Genomic DNA, 21,411 nt, shown 5'->3' with positions numbered 1-21,411 from the left:
CTAAGCAACACTAGTTTACTTTTCTGTGGCTATATATTTGCCTGTTGTAGCATGTATAATTATTTTATTCCTTTTTATGGCTAAATATTATTTCATTTGATAGATGTACCATATTTTGTTTATGTTTGTCCACTGGCAGACATTTGGGTTGTCTTCACCTTTTGGCTATCAGGAATAATACTGCTATAAATGTCTTTGTACAAAAAAAATATTCACAGAAAGTTGTGTATACTCACAAGAACAAAAGAGAGAGAGGATTCAAATAAGATCAGAAGAGAGGAGACATTACAACTGATACCACAAATATACAAAGGATCATGAGGTTACTATGCCCGTTATACACCAACGAATTTGACAACCTAGAAGAGATGAATAAATTACTAGAAATATATAACCTACCCAGAGTGAATCAAAGAAATAAACTCTGAACAGACCAGTTACTAGTAGGAAGATTGAATCAGTAATCAAAAATTTCAAAAAACCACAGTCCAGGACCAGATGGCTTCACTGGTGAATTTTATCAAGCATTTAAAGAAGAATTAATACTAATTCATCTCAAACTCTTCCAAAAACTACAAGAGAAGGAGACACTTCCAAACTCTTTTTACAAGGCCAACATTACCCTGATTTCAAAACCAGACAAGGACACCACAAGAAGAAAATTACAGGACAATATCACTGATAAATATAGATGCAAAAATTATGAAGATATGAGCAAACTAAATTCTACAGCACATTAAAAGGATCAGAAACCATGACCAAGTGGGATATTTATTCATGATGCAAGAATGGTTCCACATTAGCAAATCAATCCAGGTGATATATCACATTGACAAAAATGGGTAAAAATCATATGATCGCCTTGATAGATGCTGAAAAAGCATTTGACAAAATTCAACATCCTCATATGATAAGAACTCTCGAGATGGGTACGTCAACAAATAAAGGCCATATGTGACAAGCTTACAGCTAACATCACGTCACATCACATTCAATGGCAAAAAACTATAAGCCAGGATGCCCACTCTCAACAATCTTATTCAACACAACACTGAAAGTCCCAGCCACAGCAAGAAAAAGAATGGAAATGGAATGTAAAGCATAAAACTGTTACTATTTGAAGGTGATATGATATACAGAAAACCCTAACAACTCCACAAATAACTGTCAGAATAGAAATTCAGCAAGTGGGAGGGGGAACAAGTATAAAGGATCCATGGGCATGGACAACAGGGTGGGGATTGACTGTGGCAGTGGAGAGGTGGGTAGGGTAGGGGGAAGCAATGAGGGAAAAACTGGGACAACTGCAACTGAACAATAAAATATATTAAAAATTAAAAATCTCAGTAAGGTTGAAGGATACAAAATCAAAACCTAAAGATCTGCTGTTTCTATACTGTTTGTGCTTCATAGCAAACTATCAGAAAGAGAAATTAAGAAAACTCCATTTACAATGCATCAAAAAGAATAAAATACCTAGGAATAAATTTAATCAGGAAGGTGAAAGACCTACACTGAAAACCATAGGACATTGATGTGAGAAACAGAAGACACAAAAATGAAACGATATTCTGTGCTCATGAACTGGAAAAATACTGTTACACACCCCAAAGCAATCTACAATGTGGAAAGGACAGTCTCTTCAATAAATGGTGTTGAGCAAACTGGACAGCAACTTGCAAAAGAACAAAACTTGACCACCATCTTACACCATACACAAAATTAACTCAAAATGAATTAAAGACTGAGGATAGGAGGGGTGGAGATGAAATAGGATATAGGAGGGATACATAGTGATGAAAAAAAAAAATTTTTTTAATGAATTAAAGACTGAAACTTAAGACCTGAAACCATAAAAGTCCTAAAAGAAAACACAGGTGGTAAGTTCTTTGACATTAGTGTTGGTACTGATTTTTTGCATTTGATATCAAAAGCAAAAATAAACAAGTAAGACTAAATTAAACTAAAAAGCTTCTACACACTCAAAAAAAAAAACACCAACAAAATAAAAAGGCAATCTACTGAGTGGGAGAAAATATTTGCAAGTCATATCTGAAAAGGGTCAATATCCAAAACAGATTAAAAAACAACTCATACAACTCAAAAGCAAAAAAAAAAAAAAAAAAAAACAGAGGCAGAGGATCTGATTGGACTTTTTTCCAAAGAGGACATACATATGAGCAACAAGTACTTGAAAAGATGCTCAATATCACTAATCAGGGAAATGAAAATCCAAACCACAATGAGATACCACTTCATACCTGGTAGAATGGCTATGACCAAAAAGACAATAAATAAGTGTTGGCAAGGATGTGGAGAATAGGGAACCCTTGTGCACTGTCGGTAGGAATATAAGTTGCTACAGCCACTATGGCAGAAAATAAGTTTGGAGGTTCCTCAAAATATCAAAAATGGAAATACCATTATGATCCAGAAATTCCACCTCTAACTATATATCCCAAGAAAACAAAAACATTAATTTGAAAAACTCTATAGTTAGCCCTCCACATTTGTGGGTTCTGCGTCTGCAGATACAGAAGGCTGATTAAGGGACTGAGAATCCATGGATTTTGGTATCTGCTTGGCAGGGGAGGTCCTTGAACCAACCCCCGGCAGATAATAAAGGAGGACTCTATGCAAACCCACGTTCACTGCAATATTACTTACAATAGCCAAGATATGGAAACAACTTAAATGCCCATAGACAGATAAATAAAGAAAATATGGCTGAAGTAGTATTCAGCTATAAAATATGTCTTGCCATTTGGAACAACATGGATGGAACTTGAAGAAAATTACTGTCAGCTTGAGAAGAGGTATTAGTTGTGAGAAAAAAATAATTTACGTGGGCTGACATATGGCCAAAAATAATGGGGACATCTAAAAAACTTAATTTCTTTCTAGCTTTTTTCTTTGTTTTAAAAATTAAATTTATTTGGGTTAAATTGGTTAATAACCTTTAAATAAGTTTACCCTTTTTAACCTCCCCCACCCCTGCCCCTCTGGTAACCATACTGTTGTCTGTTTCTATAAATTTGTTTGTTCATCTGTTGTTTATAGCACCTTTTAATTGAGGAGTGTAATGTACTCTCTTGAAAGAAATGGCATGGTGGGGGGGAGTGCACAAATGACAATCATTTCATTAAAAAATGTACTTAAATATATATATCAAAAGTCAATGTGACATTTAAAATTACTTCGGAAAGTTCTACATTTAAAATATTTCTTATAATCTTCCTTATGTAAAACCTTAAAAACAAGCTTAATATAAAGATATAGAACTTACTGCCTGTGCTTGCTTAATAAACTCAAGAATATCTTCTTTTAAAGCCTGATGAATTTTTGCTGGGCCTTTATCGTCCCAAAGACAGACTGCATGCACATCCCTATAAAAATAAAGCAAGTAAACAAACATTAACACTGGGACAAGAACAAAGACAAGTTCTGTTTTAATAGTTTCCATGGACCAAGCTAGACCAACCTAAAGGTGCTTGAATCCATTTATATGAACCAAGCACTTTTTGTTAACGTTGTCTCACACATTCATTTGTTTATATTGTTTATATTGTTATTTCTTTGTCATTCATTGTTTTACTGCATAAAATATTTTTAATTATAAAAGTATACTATTTCCTAATCTCCCTCCCCAACGTGAACTAGTAGGCTGGCCAAAAAAATCATTCGGTTTTAAAGTAAAAATAAAGGACATTTTTCACTTTCACCAGTAACTTTATTGAACAACATATTCACCATTTTGTTCCACTATTTTCTGCCATCTTTCAGGTAACTTCATAATTCCATCTCCCCAAAACTTTTTATCTTTTTGAGCAAAGAACTGTTCCAGGTCCCTTTTGCAGTCTTTCAGGGAACTGAAATTTTTTCCATTAAGAAAATTTTGTAAAGACCAAAATAAATGGAAATCTGAAGATGTAATGTCTGGTGAATACTGTGGATGAAACAGACCTTCCTAGCCAAGCTGTAACAGTTTTTGCCTGGTCATCAAAGAAACATGCGGTCTTGTGTTATCCTGATGGAAGATGATGTGTTTTCTGTTGATTAATTCCAAATGCTTTTCATCAAGTGCTGCTTTCAGCTGGTCTAATTGGGAGCAGTACTTGTTGGAATTAATCGTTTGGTTTTCCAGAAAGAACACATAATAGAGTTCACCCTTCCAATCCCACCATATATACAATATCAGCTTTGGGTGAGGATCAGCCTTTGGTGTAGTTGGTGGTAGTTCATTTTGCTTGCTCCACAATCTCTTCCATTTCACATTATTGTAAAGTATCCACTTTTCATCGCCCATCACAATTTGTTTTAAAAACAGAACATTTTCATTACGTTTAAGTGGAGAATCAAATGCGGAAATATGGTCAAGAAGCTTTTTTCCACTTATGTGGAACCCAAACAACAAAGCAAGTAAACTAATTGACATCAACACTTGATGTGGATATTTTGACTATGTCAGCTATCTCCTGTGTGGTATAATGTTGATTGTTCTCAATTAATGCCTTGATTTGATCACTATCAACTTCAGCTGGTCTACCCGACCACAGAGCATCGTCCAGCGAGAAACCTCCAGCACAAAACTTGACAAACCACTTTTTACACAATCACAGCATCTTCTCCATTCACTGCACAAATCTTTTTTGTTTTTTTCTGTGTTTCAGTTGCATTTTTCCACTTCTTGAAATAATAAAGCATAATATACTGACAATATTGCTTATTTTCTTCCATCTTCAATATTAAAATGACTACACAGAAATTCACCATTTTGATTATATTTTTTAAAAATGCATGCTGATATGACAACTGTCACAATACAATCTAACAAAATTGTTTCAAATGAAGTTAAAGACAACTAAGTGCTACTAGACCCACCTTACAGAAAAAAACAGAATAAAACATTTTGGCCAACTACTAATATTTTCTTATGCAAAGTGAGTATATATACTTTAAATTATTTTTTAATTCAATTAATTTATTTTTAGAGAGAGGGCAAGGGAGGGAGAAACAGAGGGAGAGAAACATCAATGTACAATGGGAACATCCATTGGTTGCCTGTCAGACCCTCCAAAGCAGGGACCTGGCCCACAACCCAGGCATGTGCCCTGACCAGGAATTGAACCAGAGACCTTTTGGTTTGCATGCCAATGCCCAACCCACTGAGCCACACCAGTAAGGGCCCTTTTAATTCTTTTAACACAATGTAGGTAAACTAGTCTATCTTTTAGAAAAAGATAGTAATTTAAGTCCCATTACAGCGAATCTCCTAGCTTTCCCATACATTCATTACATTTACACATTAATTACTACAGTCTCCTTTTTAAAAAAGATATGAACAACAAGAACAACAAAGCTCTTATAAACTGGTATACAAAAGCTCTAAACTTATAAAACTGACGTATGACATTCATTACAGAAATTTATTTAATATTAATACATATTCACAAAGTTAATTTCTTAATTACCAAGTTGTAGAGCAGGGAAACATAACAAAGGTTATGTTGAGGATTCTTTTGTTCAAAAAATGCTCCCCAGTGACTCATTCAGTACATTCTGGAGTTCCTGCTATAAAAAATGTCAAAGAAATCTAAATAAAACATGTCCAAAATCTCCAAAATTGTAACATTATATCAATGGCCAAATAGTTTGTTTTATATTCAGATTCTTAGGAACATTATTATAATCCAAAAGTTTGTATATTAATTTGATTTTGCATTTGCCGATTGTTAACTTCGCCTTAATAGTAGTTTCTAGCCCAGTGCTTAGGATGCAGTAAGCACACAAATATTTGTTAAACGACATAATACAGGTAACATCTGACTGCTTAATATGTGTCAGATTCTATTCTAAGCTGTTTTAACCCATTTATTCTTCCCAGTAACTCTGAAGGAGTACTAATTTTATCACCATTTCACAGATGTGGAAACTGAGGCCAAAAAGATTAAGGAAGATTCCCAAGTAACAATCCCAAGATTACACAGCTAGTATACAGTGCAACCAGACAATTGGGGTCCAGAGCCCACACCAAAGCATTTCCCCAAATTTACTCTTGCACTCCTCCAATCCATCCAACAAACAGTAGCCAAAGTAACCTTTATAAAATTAAAAGGTCATATCATATTATCTCTACAATTAAAATTGTCCAATGGTTTTCCATTTCTCTTTGAATAAAGTACAGAATGGTTAATTGACCCCTATAATATGGCTGTAATCTTACCTCACAACTAAGGGAATCTGCAGTTGGAAAGAAGAAACTCATACAAAAATACTGACTATAATTCAATGTTAACAACTGTTACTATGCATATAAACACAGGTGTAAGAGGGTGGTGGAAGAATATTTTATGAAGAAGAAATAATGAGTAAAGAACTATGGATCACTATGGTGCTTGCAGTGAACTACAAACAAATCAATGTGGTTAGCATGTAAGTGGGGAATGATAAGCAAGAAACTAGACAAACTAACCTTATTTCACCCCCTACCTTCAATCACAGTCCTATTGTACCTATTATATAAGTGTCACTCCAATTTGGATATTTCCATCCATCACCACTACCGTAATCAAAATCACCATCATCTCTTGTTTATTATAACAAAAACCAGTATTCATTGACTGCTTGTTATGTGCCAAGCACTTCACAAATATTGACTTGTGTTAGTTTAGGTATTCCAAGAAGCATTAAGGATTAGAAGAGCAAGAGATCTACTCAGTGAAATGCCTGTGAGGGAAAATGGGAGCTGAACTACCAGAAGCTGGGCAAAGGATATAAGCCTACAATGGTGGTCTAATCCCTATAGGAAAGACTAGAAAGGAAGGTTTTGTATCAAGAGTATTAAGACCACAGTTTGATAAAGTTGTTGGAGAATTTTGGAGCAAAAGTTACCAATCAGAGGAGATCCAGGCCTCCCTGATACTGCAGGGTGGCCCTTAGTATCCCTGTGTATTCAAACCACTGCTGGGTACATGTCAAAAGGGCTCAAACATGACTTGCACCTCCTAAGGCAAGAAGGAATGCTGTGGTGAGGGATGTGGGGTTGAGTAGCTCCAAAAACAATGTTACCCAAGAAGGAATCAAACTTGATAATGATTTGGTACACCTTCTTTAGCTCCCTTTCCTCAACATCCAGGTGCTCCCATGTGTTGCTAAATCTGGGAAAATGTCCTGAATATACTCTTTCTTATTCAAAACACAATGCTACACACAATAGAAGACACTAAGTCTCCTGGTCAATTTTCATACACATTTTGAAGAACATTATTATAATGTATTTGAGGAATGTACTATGATAACACCCTTAAAGCCCTCCATGTTCCACTCCCTAATTCTACTACATCCCTCCCCCGAAGTAACCAAGCCTGAATTTATTTTAATTCAAGTTTTACAAAATGGTATAAGGACTTCTAAACATTATAGGAATTTTACCAGCCACATCCAGTCAGGATGGCGGCTTAGGTAAATATGACCTGTCTCCTCACACAATCACATCCAAATTACAACTAAAATATAAAATAACTATCCCTCAAAACCACCAGAAATCAAGTTGAAAGGAGGTCTGACAACTAGAGAATTAAAGAAACCACATCCATCCAGACTGGTAAGAGGGGCAGAGATGTGGAACGGGTTGGTCCCTCATCCATAAAAATTCCAGAGGCGTAACTCAGGAGCGATGAGTCCCAGTCCCACACCAGGCCCTCCCAGCCGAGGGTTCCAGTGCCAGGAAGATAAGCCCCCATAACTTCTGGCTGCAAAAACCAGCAGGGATTGAGTTGGTGGAAGAATATTCTGGAGTCCCAAGAAGTTCCCCTTAAAGAACCCACACACAGACTTACTCAGACTCACTCCCTGAGTTCCAGCACTAGGGTGGCAGCTTCAGAGGTTCAAGTGGCATACGGAGAAGAACTGAAGTGTCTGGCATCAACGTGAGAGCTGGGGAATAGCTTTCTCCCAGAGAAAGGTGGGAAGAGGCCATTGTACCTTTTCTGAGCTTTCTGCTGACAGAGCCACACAGAAGGCAAGCAGGTGCCATGTCTAAGACTCCATCAATCTGGTTAACACTGTGTTCCATGCACTGGAGATCCCCAGACTCCGCCCCACCCAACTCACTGGGCCATCCAAGCTGTTATGCGTGACTTTTCAATATGAATGCCTGCTCATGCTTCACAGCTTTCTAAATCCTATTAAACAAGCAACAGCTGGCCTCAGTAAGGCCCCCAGCCCCTGTATGTCTTGTTAAGAGGTTGGAGGCCCAGCACTAGCAGCAACTAGCCTACAGAGAGTCACAGCTTGGCTTCCCCTGGGAATCTACAAGCCCAGCACAAGTAGCAATCATCTCAGAATGCTTTATAGCACATGACAGGGTGGCCCTAGGCATAAGAACACAGGTGGGGGCTGATATTGGTCTGCACCACCTGGGAAACTTCAGGGCCAGCACACCCAGTGGATAGCTATAGACCACGTCTGGAGTACCACCACCCTGCCCCTGCACAGATGATGCTTCACGTAGGGTAGAGGTTGGTGATCAGTGGTCAAAAGCAGTCTTTGCAGCTGACTGGCTTGGGTAAATCCCTCCCACTGATCTGCCAATAGCAATCAAGGCTCAACTACAAGGGGAGGGTATACTCAGCATAGACGAAGGGGACACCTTGAGTACCCAGCTTGGGTGATAGGGGAGGCTATGCCACTGAACCCTACAGGAAACCTACTACATTAGGCCCCGTTACCAAGACAGGGAGTGATAGCAGCTCTATCTAACACATAAAAACAAACACAAGGAGACTGTTAAAATGAGGAGACAAAGAAACATGGACTAAATGAAAGAACAGATCAAAACTCCAGAAAAAAAAACTAAACAAAATGGACATAAGGAATCTATCAGATGCAGAGTTCAAAACACTGGTTATAAGGATGCTCAAGGAACTTAGTGAGGACCTCAACAGCATAAAAGATAGAAGTGAAAGATACATTAATTGAAATAAAGAACAATTTGCAGCACACAGTACAGTGGATGAGGCTGAGAATTAAATCAATGATTTGGAACATAAGGAAGAAAAAAATAAATAAATAAATAAATAAATAAATAATTTTTAAAAAATTAGGGCAGTGTATGTAGCCTCTGGGACAACTTTAAGCATTCCAACATTGGCATCACGGGGTTGCCAGAAGGAAAAGAAAAGGGGCAAGAAATTGAAAACCTATTTGAAAAAACAATGAAAGAAAATTTCCCTAATTTGGTGAAGGAAATAGACATATAAGTCCAGGAAGCACAGAGAGTCTGAAGCAAGGTGAATGCAAAGAGGTCCACTCTAAGACATACCTTAATTAAAGTGCTGAAGATTAAAAAGAAAGAGAATTTTAAAAGCAGCAGGAGAAAAGCAGTTAGTTACTTACAAGGGAGTTCCCATAAGAAACTTTGCAGGCTAGAAGGGATTGGCAAGAAATATTCAAAGTCATGAAAAGCAGGGACCTACAGCCAAGTTTGCTCTACCCAGCAAAGTTATCATTTAGAAAAGAAGGGCAGGTAAAGAGCTTCCCAGACATGACAAAACTAAAGGAGCTCATCATTAACAAACCATTACTGTATGAAATGTTAAAGGGACATACTTAAGAAAAAGATGACCAAAACTATGAACAATAAAATGGCAAAAAATATGTATCTATCAACAATTGAATCAAAAAACAAACTAAGCAAACAAGAAGAACAGAGACAGAATCATGGATACGGAAGTGTTTTGATGGTTGCCAGATGAGAGGGGTTAAAGAAGTATGAATAGGTAGTTACAGAATAGGAAATGATGTAGCCAAAGAACTTATACCAATAACCCATAGACATGAGCAATGTTTTGGGGATTGCCTGAGGGAGTGGGGGATGCAGGGTGGAGGAAGCAAAGGGGAATTAATTGGGACAATTGTAACAGCATAATCAATAAAATATAAAGAAAGAAATAAAATTTATCAAAGGGTAAAGTCAATTTTTTTTTCACTCAACATTGCTTCTGATATTTACCCATTTATAGATTTATGTAGTGCTAGTTCACAAACTTTATCTGTTATACCAAATGGCACTTCAACATAAAAGGAAAAAAGCAACAGTAAACTATATATATATATATATGAAATTAAGTGTACTGAATAAGAAAACACTCTTTTGGAATACATTACCAAACTACTTTTTAAAAGGGACATGCTGCCCTGGCTGGTGTGACTCAATAGGTTAAAGAGAGAGAAACATTAATATGAGAAACATCAACTGGTTGCCTTCTGTACATGCCCTGACTTTGTACCGAATCCACAACCTTGGTATATGCCCTGACTGAAAATCAAACCTGCAACCTTTTGGTGCATAGGAAAATGCTACAACCAACTGAACCACTGGCCAGGGCAGTATTTTGCTTTTAATTAATAGCAATACCATGTGCCTTTGCCTGGGAATGAGAAAGAGGAAAGTAACCACTAATGGAAATGAAACTTCAAATTAACAAAAATAAGGAAAAAGTAGTATCATAAGTGGTAAATTACATTGGGGAACACAATTTTCACCGAGTTAGATCTGACACTTGTTTTTGACTAACTTTTAGCATCTGAATCCAAAAATGACCCCAGTTTTTCTCTATCATGTTAACTTTTTAAGGTACAGGATACCCTCCCTTTTTCCCAAGAATCATACAAAATGTATATACAAAGGAAAATAAAGAAAAAATTACCTGAATATACTGTTTATTTAGTTGTTTTATTCACATAAAGGCTATATATTGTTACTGTAGGTCAAATTGTGTACAAGTAGTAAAGTTTTGCTACCAAACACACATATTAAGGTATTTTATCTTTTCAAACGACAGGCTAGGAAATGCCAAAATGAGATACTTGAAATAGTCTCCTTCAGTTGGCAAAGCTTTAACAAATTGCTTCATGAGACCCAGTTTTATGTGCAGAGGTGGGAATTTAATGTTCTTTCTGTCAACAAGTGGTTCATGTAGAATGTTTCGATACCCAGGTGTGAGGTCAAATCTTGGAGGCCAATTCCACTCCACCCAATGCTTCTCACAAGCTCTGTTGTCCCACATACACAGAAAACAGGGATACTCGGTTATCTGCGTTGCTGACCAAGAAGGAAGCAGACCATTTGAAGGTCAACACAAATGATCCAATTGTGCTCATGATACTGAAACAGATCAATGACTCTCTTTATATCTTCATATTCTTCACGAAAACAAACTTAATTGCCAATTGGCACTGCACCAAATACGTTGCCATTGTGGAGAAGGACACACTTCAAGCTCCGCTTTGAGCTACCGATAAATAGTTGCCATTGAGTTGCGTTATAGATTGGAATCTCCAATTCCTCCATTAAACCATGTATATTATGGCAATACACAAAGCCACTATCACTTAGAAAGTACTGCAAAAACGCACTTTCTCTTGATCGCAAGTTCTTCTCGTGCAGTCTTGATGCCAGGAGTTCTGAAGCCTTTTTGGATAGTCCCAAATCTTGTGCCAAATCACTCAACTAGTGCTGATCAAATCCCTTACAAACTGAGTCATCTTCAATTTCAAAATCTTCATCGTTGCTGTCACTTAGTTCTTCACCATACTCCTGCTTTTCAAAAGAGGGTAGTTCAATAAAAACTAGCACTGGGATTTCAGCTGAGTGACGCACTAGGCATATAGCTGATGGTAGACAAGGACACTTTATTTTAGATTTATTTTTCTTGTTATATCTTGACATTTCCACTATACAAAAGTAACAGTCACTTGAATGATCTCTGGGCTCTCACCAAACCATAGGTATACCAAATGGCAATTGATCACGTGTTCCCTTCGTCCACATCCGTAAACTCTTGACACACTGCTTGTACACCTTGTGAGGGGCCCAAGACTTATCTTGATCACCAAGTTTTACTTTAAAATATGCAAAATAGGCTTGCCTGACAAATGCACTGATGTTTGTCCTTTGGGAATGGTGAAACTGCCATAGATATAACAAAATGAATCAGGGTTGTTTAGGCACTTATGATGAGAAATAGCAGAGGCAGACATGATCTGAAGGAAAGGAAATAAGTACATATGTAAATAAAAAAGTGAATTCTGCTAACTCCTTGTATACAGACATGAAGTCGGAATACACTTCGGAATACGATTCACTATACAGAGAGGCACACAACGTCTCACCACACTGTCTCATGTGTAACTGAATAGCCTAGACAAGTATGAACCTGTAGCTCGTTTCTAAGGTCGTCCCCCACCCCTCCCCACTCGAGGGAGATTTGCTCTCAGCCAATAGGAGAGCACTAGTGCTTCCCTTCATCCAGGCTCAATCCAGCCCAGAGCGGTTGCATTAAGATAAGCTGCAGAGAAAAACTTCACACAATAGAAGAAAACTAACTGCGGTTTTGAAATCGACATGCCTATTTAAGTCTAAAACAGCTGAAAAATTGAACTCAACAGGAATTATGTTAAAAATAGTTCCCGTGTTATAGAAGCAGTAAAAATTAGAACATCAGTTTTAATAACACTAACCATCAACTGAATAAGTTATCCTATTAGAAGACAGTATGCCTTTCAAAAGGGCAAACATTATGATTCCAGTTATATGAGACAATTAAAATAGGCAAATTCATACAGACAGAATGTTGAATGGAGGACATAAAGGCTGGGCAAAGGAGGTACGGGGAATTACTGTTTAACGGGTATAGAGCTTATATTTGAAATAATGAAGATGTTTAACAATGGAGATATATGTATATGTTTTTTAGCTTTTTCCTTTTTAATTAGTTTTATTCATTGATTTGAGAGAGAGAAACACTGATTTATTGTTCCATTTATTTATACATTAATTGGCTGATTCTTGTATGTGCCTGACTGGGGATCGAACCTGTGACTTTAGTGTACTGGGACAATACTCTTAACCAGCTGAGCTACCAAGCCCGAGCAAAAAATGGATATGTATATAGTTGATGTTTGCACAACATTGTGAATGTACTAAATGCCACTGAATTGTACACTTTGAAATGGCTAAAATGGAAATTTTTATATAATGTACAATTTACCAATTTTTTTAAAAAAATGAGTGTGTATTAAAGAGATATTAGACAAACACAAATCAAAAGAAAGCAGTGTGGCAATATTACTATCATGCAAATGGAAATTTATGGTTAAAAGTAGAAGAAACATTATGTATGTAATGATGAAAGGCACTATTTATGAAGATATGCCCATTTAGAGACTGCTGAGCTGTCAGTGCACAGCCACTTGGACACAGAATATCCAGTCATGGATAAAAATGAGCTAGCTAGTGCAGAAGGCCAAACTGGCAGAGCAGGCTGAGCGATATGATGACACAGCAGCATGCATTAAGTCTCTGAGTAAGGACCTGAATTATCCAAAGGGGAGAGGAATCTTTCCTTAGTTGCTTATAAAAATGTAGGAGTCCATAGGTCATTTTGGAGGAATGTCTCAAGTACTGAGCAAAAGACAGGAGGTACTGAGAAGAAACAGCAGATGACTTGAGAATACAGAAAATTTAGACTGAGCTAAGAGAGATCTTCAATGATGTACTATCTCTCTTGGAAAAGTTCTTAATCCCCAGTGCTTCACAAGCAGAGAGCAAAGTCTTCTCTTTGAAATGGAATGGAGACTACAGTCTTTACTTGGCTGAGATTGCTGCTAGTGATGACAAGAAAGTAATTTTGGAACAGTCACAACAAGCATACTAAGATGCAGCCCTGGCTGCTGTGGCTCAGTGGATTGAGCATCGGCCTGCGAACCAAGTGTCGCTGGTTCGATTCCCAGTCAGGGCACATGCCTAGGTTGCATGCCAGGTCCCCAGTTGGGGGCACACAAGAGACAACCACACATTGATGTTTCTCTCCCTCTCTTTCTCCTTTCCCCTCTCTCTAAAAACAAATAAATAAAATAAAATAAAATATAAAAAAGTCAAAGAAAAAAAAAAGAAAGCATACCAAGATGCAGCCAATACATCCTATCAGACTGGGTCTGGCCCTTAGTTTCTCCGTGTTCTATTATGAGATTCTGAACTCCTCTTAGAAAACTTGCTTTCCTGCAAAGAAAGCTTTTGATGAAGACTTTCCTGAACTTCATACATTAAGTTATACAAGGACAGCATGCTAATAATGCAATTACTGACAGACATTTGACATTGTGAACATCAGATACCCAAGAAGCTGAAGCAGGAGAAAATTAACTGGTCTTCAAACTTTTGTCTGCCTCATTCTAATTCTAAAATTTACACAGTAGATAATTTGTCATCCATGCTGTCCCACAAAAAGTATTTTGTTTACAATTTATGACAGGTCTATGTTTTTATTTTTAATATCTGTATTTCCCATGTGGTTTTTATGTTTAATATTTAGGGGAGTAGAGCCAGTTAACATTTAGGGAGTTATGTTTTCATCGTGAGGTGGCCATTATGGGAATATGGAATTTTTATACAAGTTATAAATGTTTGGCATAGCACTTTTGGTACATTGTGACTTTACAAGGGCCAGTGCTAAAACTGCTTCCATGTCTAAGCAAAGGAAATTGACTACATATTGGTTTGTCCTAGTAGGGAATAAAAGAGATAACTGTTTCCAGTCACAGGTGTAGTTGATCTGTGTATTTAAGTTTTGGGGCACTTAAAAGGATAGAAATGGATATCTCATGAATAAATACATGAATTGTGTGGATCTGTAGAACACTCAGTCTCAATGTGCACATCTTTGACTACAGCTGCAAAGTGCTCCTTTAGTTGTGACCCAGTTTGCTCTGGATAAGGGCAGAAACAGTTTACATTCCATTATTTGTAAAGTTACCTGCTGCTTGCTTTCATTATTTTTGCTACACTAATTTTATTTGTATTTAAATGTTTTAGGCAACCTAAGAACAAATGTACAAGACGTAATAAAATGAACTGCTTGAGATCCATTACTTTGTGTACATCAAGCATAGCAGTAAAACAAAAAAAAAAACCCATGTGTTTACTTTTTATTCTTTTTTTTCTTTTTTCTTTTTAGGGTTTTTTTTTTTTTCCTGGTTTTTTTTTATACTTGCCTAACATGCATGTGCTATAAAATAGTTAACAGGGAAATACTTGAGAGGATGGCTAGCTTTATTTAATGTCTTATGAAATTTTCATGAACAATCTAAGAATAATTATTAAGAACATATGTATTTATTTCATGTAATGGAATAAAAATTTTATGAATGGAAAAAAATAAGATATGTCCATCTACTTACATCAGAAAATATATCAAAATATAAAACAAGAATAATTAGACATATAAGAGCTTGATACAAACACACTGAAATACTTTAGCACATCCTTATTTCAGTTAGGATGCACTCAGCTGTAAATATTTAACTCAATTAACAATGGCTTGGACCATCAATTTTCAATGGATATGCCAGAGCAGGCACACTGACACTGCTGTGCTGCAAGAATTTTAAACATGCTATACCTGACTATTTAGTCAAGGGCACTGACTTCTTTCCCCGTAGACTGCCAAATAAAATATGACAACAACCAACACAACAGCTGTTCAGTGTGAATGAATCAGAAGTATTTCTATATTTCTTTCAGACTGGCAAAAGATATATTTTTTTGGTGTGTCGCAGAATTTTAGTAATTACTTTATGTGTGCTATGAAATGAAGGTTGAAAATCACTGGCTTAGATTATTGGGTTCTTTTTCTTATATAACAAGAAGTCTACAGGTAGGCAATTGCTGGTGTTGTTTTTTAGACCCTCATCAGGACCTTTCTGTCTCCACTCTGTCATCTTAACATGTTAGCTTATTATCAATGTGATTGTTAAAGAGGAAAGGGAGGACAGTGCCTGACACATCAGTTTAACTCATCTGGAAAGCAAAACCTTTTCTAGAAGCTCTCCTGTAGAATTATTTGTCAGAATTGTGTCACATGGCCACCCTAGCAGGAAGGGAGGTCAAAGAAGTGAATATTAAATTACTTAGCCTCTAATGTGGAAGGCACACAAGGCAGAGAAAAGTGGGAATAAGTATTGCTTAGCTAATCATAGGTTCTCAGTGTCTATCACAAAATCTCTTAACATTTGAAAATCTAGAAGAAAAAAAATTAAAGACAACAATTTAAAAATATAATTAATAGATATATTATTCATGAAACTCTCAAAAACATATCTTTTTTCTAAGAGCACATGCACACATACAAAAATTTTAAAAGATATCTTTAAAGGTTAGTTCCGTGAGCATAATCCATAAATAAATAAGTGACCAAAAAACTTCACTATTTAGAAATTAAACTCCTACATAACACATGGATTAAAGAAAAATATTAATAATAATCAAGAAAGCAAAAAAGAGAAAACACTTCATAGCACAAAAGCTATAATAAAAGCAATATTAAAATATAGCTTTTTTTAGTTTTTAAAGAAGATAAATTTATTACTCCTTAAGAACCTTAGAAATAAAATTTTAATAATGGAAATTTCATTATGCAATGAATAACTATATTTGTTATACTTTGCTTTATATAGTTGCTTTATTTTTTTAATCTTTTTTTATTGTTGTTCTGTTACAGTTGTCCCATTTTCCCCCTTGACCTCCCCTGCCCCACCCACCCCCACACCTCTCCCACAGTCAGTCCCCACACCCTGTTGTCCATGTCCATGGGTCATTTATACATAGTTCTTTGACTAGACCCTCCCCCTTCTCTCCCTGGCCCCTCCCCTCTGGTCACTATCAGTCTGTTCCTTGTTTCCATGCCTCTGGTTCTATTTTCTTCACTGTGTTATTCATTAGTTTCCTATATTAGGTGAAGTCACATGGTATTTGTCTTTTGCCACCTGGGTTATTTCACTAAGGATAATACTCGCCAATTCCATCCATGTTGTCGCAAAAGGTAGCAGTTCCTTCTTTCTTTCTGCTGCATAGTATTCCATCATGTAAATGTACCACAGTTTTTTGATCCCCTCATCTACAGATGGGTACTTAGGTTGTTCCCAGCATTTGGCTATTGTAAATAGTGCTGCTATGAACATAGGGGTGCATAGGTTCTTTTGAATTGGTGTTTCTGGATTTTTAGGGTATAAGCCCTGTAGTGGAATCGCTGGATCAAAAAGCAGTTCCATTTTTAGTTTTGTGAGGAAATTCCATACTATTTTCCACAGTAGCTGCACCAGTCTGCAATCGACCAACAGTGCACCAGGGTTCCCTTTTCTCCACATCCTCGCCAGCACTTGTTTATTGATTTGTTGATGATGGCCATTCTGACCGGTGTGAAGTGGTATCTCGTTGTGGTTTTAATTTGCATCTTTCTGATGGCTAGTGATGTTGAGCATTCTTTCATATGTCTATAGGCCTTCTGTATGTCCTCTTTGGACAACTGTCTGTTCAGGTCCTTTGTCCATTTTTTAATTGGATTGTTCGTCTCCCTGGTGTTGAGTCGTATTAAGTTCTCTATATGTTTTAGAGATCAAACCTTTGTCCCAGGTATCATTGGCAAATATTTTTTCCATACAGTTGGTTCCCTTTTCATTTTGCTAATGTATTCTTCAGCTGAGCAGAAACTTTTTAGTTTGATGTAGTCCCACTTGCTTATTCTTTCCTTTATTTCCTTTGCCCTAGGAGATATATTGGCAAAAATATTGCTACATGGGATATCTGAAATTTTCCTATGTTTTCCTCTAGGACTTTTATGGTGTCACGGCTTACATTTAAGTTTTTGATCCATCTTGAGTTTATTCTGGTGTGTGGTGTAAGCTGGTGATCTAGTTTCATTTTTTTGCATGTCCCTGTCCAGTTCTCCCAATACCATTTGTTAAAGAGGCTATTTTTACTCCATTTTATGCTTCTTCCCCCATTTTCAGGTATTACTTAGCTATAGAGATCTGGGTTAATTTCTGGAAAAATATAGCTTTCAATGCTTTCATTTTAAAGAAAATTATAAAATAATTAAAGAACTAAGAATTCAACAAGAGAACTAAGAAACCAGAAAAGGAACAAAAAATTTTTTAAAAGACAGAAAAAAGCAAATTATAAATTCGATAATGAACTGAAATGGAATACTCTTTTCCAAAGAATTAATTTTTGTCTTTTCTTTTCTCTACTGTACAATTATTTTGTGTTTCATTAAGTCTGGCATTTGTCTTTTCCTTCTTTCTTCAGGTTTAATTTGCTGGGGTGTTTATTCTCATTTCTTGAAATCAAAATTTAAATCACTAACTTTTCCCCTTGTTCCCCTAATATATGCATTATAGGCCATAAATTCCTTACCACTTAAGCACTGCTTAGGAAGGTCCACCAAGTTTTGATATAAAGTAATTCTTATAACTTAGTTACATTAGGAGACCTATAAAGCAGGTCAATTCCTTAAGAGCAAAGTAAAAGAAAAACGTGGGGGATTAGGGATGAAAAATGAATATAACCACATACACAAGAAAAGTATACTACTTGTAATTCTGTGGCAACAAATTTCTAAGCTTAGAGAAAATTGAAATAAAGTGTACCTATACTTTGTCTTATTCCCAATTTTAAATGGAATTTATCAATATTGGGATGTTTACTACAGTATATGTATTTACAGATGACTTTCATTGTAATAAAGAATAATCTTTTTATTTTCCTATTTTGTGTTCAAAAGATTCTCTCTTTATGTTCATTCCTTCATCTACCGAGATGACTGATTAGTGATAGGATTTTGTCTTTTTCTATGTTTCCTGAGTTTAATTTTCCTTTTATTTCCTCCTACTTTTCTTATTTCTCAGCTTTTGAATTTTGGATTCAAGATTTTAAAGACCTGAAATGGTTGTGTAAGAATACTAAATTCCAGGTGGAGTTTTGTGTTTGTTGGCTTCATAGTTGGTTTCTGTGGGACAATTCTTATCAGCTAAAAAATGTTCTGATTTACACTTTTTTATTTTTGGATGGATAATGTCTGCTTTGTTCTATTTACATTCATCTTATGGTCAGGATTCCTAGTTCAAGAGCACCTCTTTCTGTTTAGTTTAATAAAACTCAATTTGTTTAATGGCTGATATTGGCAATGTTGGAGGAAAAGATACCTGTCTCATTTCTACAGAATCCTTAAATTCTCTGTATCCTAATCTGTCTGGAAATATTTCTATTTTGGCATAAACTTGATTAAAAGCTTGACTAGGTATAGGATACTAGGTTCAAAAAATTTTCCCTTCAAATATTAAATAAAATGCTCCTTCAATCTCCTGTATCCCATTTGTCCAATAAAAAGAGTGGGGATAGTCTGTTTTGTTTGAAAGAACTTTTTTTCTCTCTGCAAGAATTAGGATTTTTTTCTTTATCCTTGGAATTCTGAAATTCCTTGAGGATGTATCTAGGCATGTTTTTTAGCATTTTCTTTTTGGGGGGGCGTGGGGGAGAGGGGTTTGCTGGCTCATTTATTAATTTATTTTGCTTTCATCCCCCCCCCCCAAACATTTTCAATATGAAAACTTGTAAGAACAGGTGGAAAGGGACAAGAGTTTTCAGCCCTGGGAAAGTTTCTTCTTATACTTTAACTATATCCTCACCTCTACTATTTCTGTTCTCTCCTATGGAACTCATTTTATTAGAAGTTAACCTAATTCTAAATCTAACCTCCATATTTATTAATTTTTATTTAATTTTCTATAATTTGTCTTTGCTCTATATTCAGGGAAAATTCTTTGGCTTTATTTTTAAAATTACTAATTTGGTCTTTTTTTATTAGCTTTTATTTTTTTATTCACAGATCTCTTCTTTATTTTGACTACTTTATTTTCCAAGTACTCTCTTTCATTTTAATCCTCACTAACGATGTAAACTGGAGTTTATTTTGAAGTTTTTTCCCTAAACCTTGCATCTTCTATTTCCTCTAATTCTGAAGTACAGCCTCTAAGATAAGCCCAATGATTCTCGTCTCCTGGTATTCATATCTGTGTATGTTCCCTCCTATAGTGTATAAGCATTTGTCTGTATGACCAAAAGCATATGACAAAAGTGATGTTTGTCACTTCCAAAATTAAGTTATAAAACATCACAACTTCTGTTTCGGAAGCTTTCTCTCGCTCTGGGGAAAAAAAGCTGCTATGCTATAAATAACCTTATGGAAGGTCCCACATGGTGAGGAACTAAGCAGCTACTGAAGAACTGAGACTTGCCAAGAATCACGTAAGCTTAGAAAAAAATCATTCAGCCCTAGATCTTTTGCTGAGAGCTTGACTGCAACCTCATGAGACACCTTGAGCTAGAACCACCCAACTAAACTGCGATTAGTTTCCTGATCCTTAGAGGCTATAATGGTTTTTTTGTTTGTTTTGTTTTGTTTTAAGCTGCTAAGTTTTAGAGCAGCTTGTTATGTAGCAAAAGAAAACTAATATGCAGAGACAGAACAATAAAGGTAGTGAGATATAGGACTATTTTAATAATTCAGATGAAAGCAGTTGGGGAAAAAGATAACTGAAATGAAGTTCAAGGGATATTTAATAAAAATACATGAAACCTAGTAATCAACTGAATATGAAGAAAAGAAAAAATACGAAAGGTTCATGATAGCTGACAGATTTTGGGCTTGAGACTATGAATAACAGATTTTTATGATTCTAAATTTGGAGTAGTTATGAACTTAAAAGACAGACATATGCAGAAAACAAAAGGCTGCATGAGCCAAGAAGTTCTACTCAGAAGAATAATATGATTTGCTTATATAGACATGAAAACTCAGGTAAAAGTAAAAGAAAAAATGGAACTCTGGAGGCACACAAAGATGAGTCAGCTAAGATGACTGAGAGGAGACAAACTTTAGACAAAAGATAGTATAAAAACAGAAGAAAGTGGTGTCATAAAAACCAACTCAGGAACACAAAAGACATGTATTTAAAAATTATTTATAGTAAAGAAGAATTTTTCTTAAAAAAATAAGGTCTCACAAGTTGAAAATCATTTTTTATTTAATTCTGGCTTCAACTTCACACACCAGAGTCAAACTAAACATGTTCTCTAAGCAGCAGTTCTCAACTGAGTGAGGTACTGCCCCCTCAGGACATCTGGAAACATGAGAGCATTTTTGTTTCAATATTGAGGGGTAGAAAGGAAAATACATAGGGAGTGTCCACTACTAGACTTTCTGAGGGTGAAGACCAGAGTGATAAACAACCCAAAACATGCAGGACAATCTTTTATAACCACCCAAAATGTCAGTAGCACTCCTACTGGGGGAAAAAAAAAAAAAGATACAGATTATGAGAAAAGGGAAGCAAATAGTCAATGTAGTTTAATATCAATACATTAAATGCATGACATTTAGATAAAAGCAGCCTCTATTATTAATATGGTTAAATAGGATAAACTTTAAAAAGGTCTTAATGTAGCTCTTACAATTTTGGTGATGGCATGATAAAGACTACAGAAATCCTAAAAGGACAACATATTGAGCAACC

At 35.9% G+C, this 21,411-nt stretch overlaps 1 protein-coding gene and 1 pseudogene across 1 annotated transcript in view; one reads left to right on the top strand and one right to left on the bottom strand.

Moving 5' to 3' along the window:
• The window catches only part of CUL5 (cullin 5), a 121,192-nt gene that overhangs the window by 57,888 nt on the left and 41,893 nt on the right, over positions 1 to 21,411 (bottom strand). Inside the window, exon 3 of the mRNA XM_090265883.1 lies at positions 3,287 to 3,386. Within this exon, the coding sequence (XP_090122009.1) occupies positions 3,287 to 3,386 (100 nt within the window). The remainder of the gene's footprint in view (positions 1 to 3,286; positions 3,387 to 21,411) is intronic.
• Positions 13,286 to 14,206, top strand: LOC150018832 (14-3-3 protein zeta-like; annotated as a pseudogene).

Source organism: Furipterus horrens, unplaced genomic scaffold (genome assembly GCF_987537825.1).
Source record: "Furipterus horrens unplaced genomic scaffold, mFurHor1.1.pri manual_scaffold_2, whole genome shotgun sequence".
NCBI classification, from domain to species: Eukaryota; Metazoa; Chordata; class Mammalia; order Chiroptera; family Furipteridae; genus Furipterus; species Furipterus horrens.
This window is presented reverse-complemented; position numbering and strand designations above follow the sequence as displayed.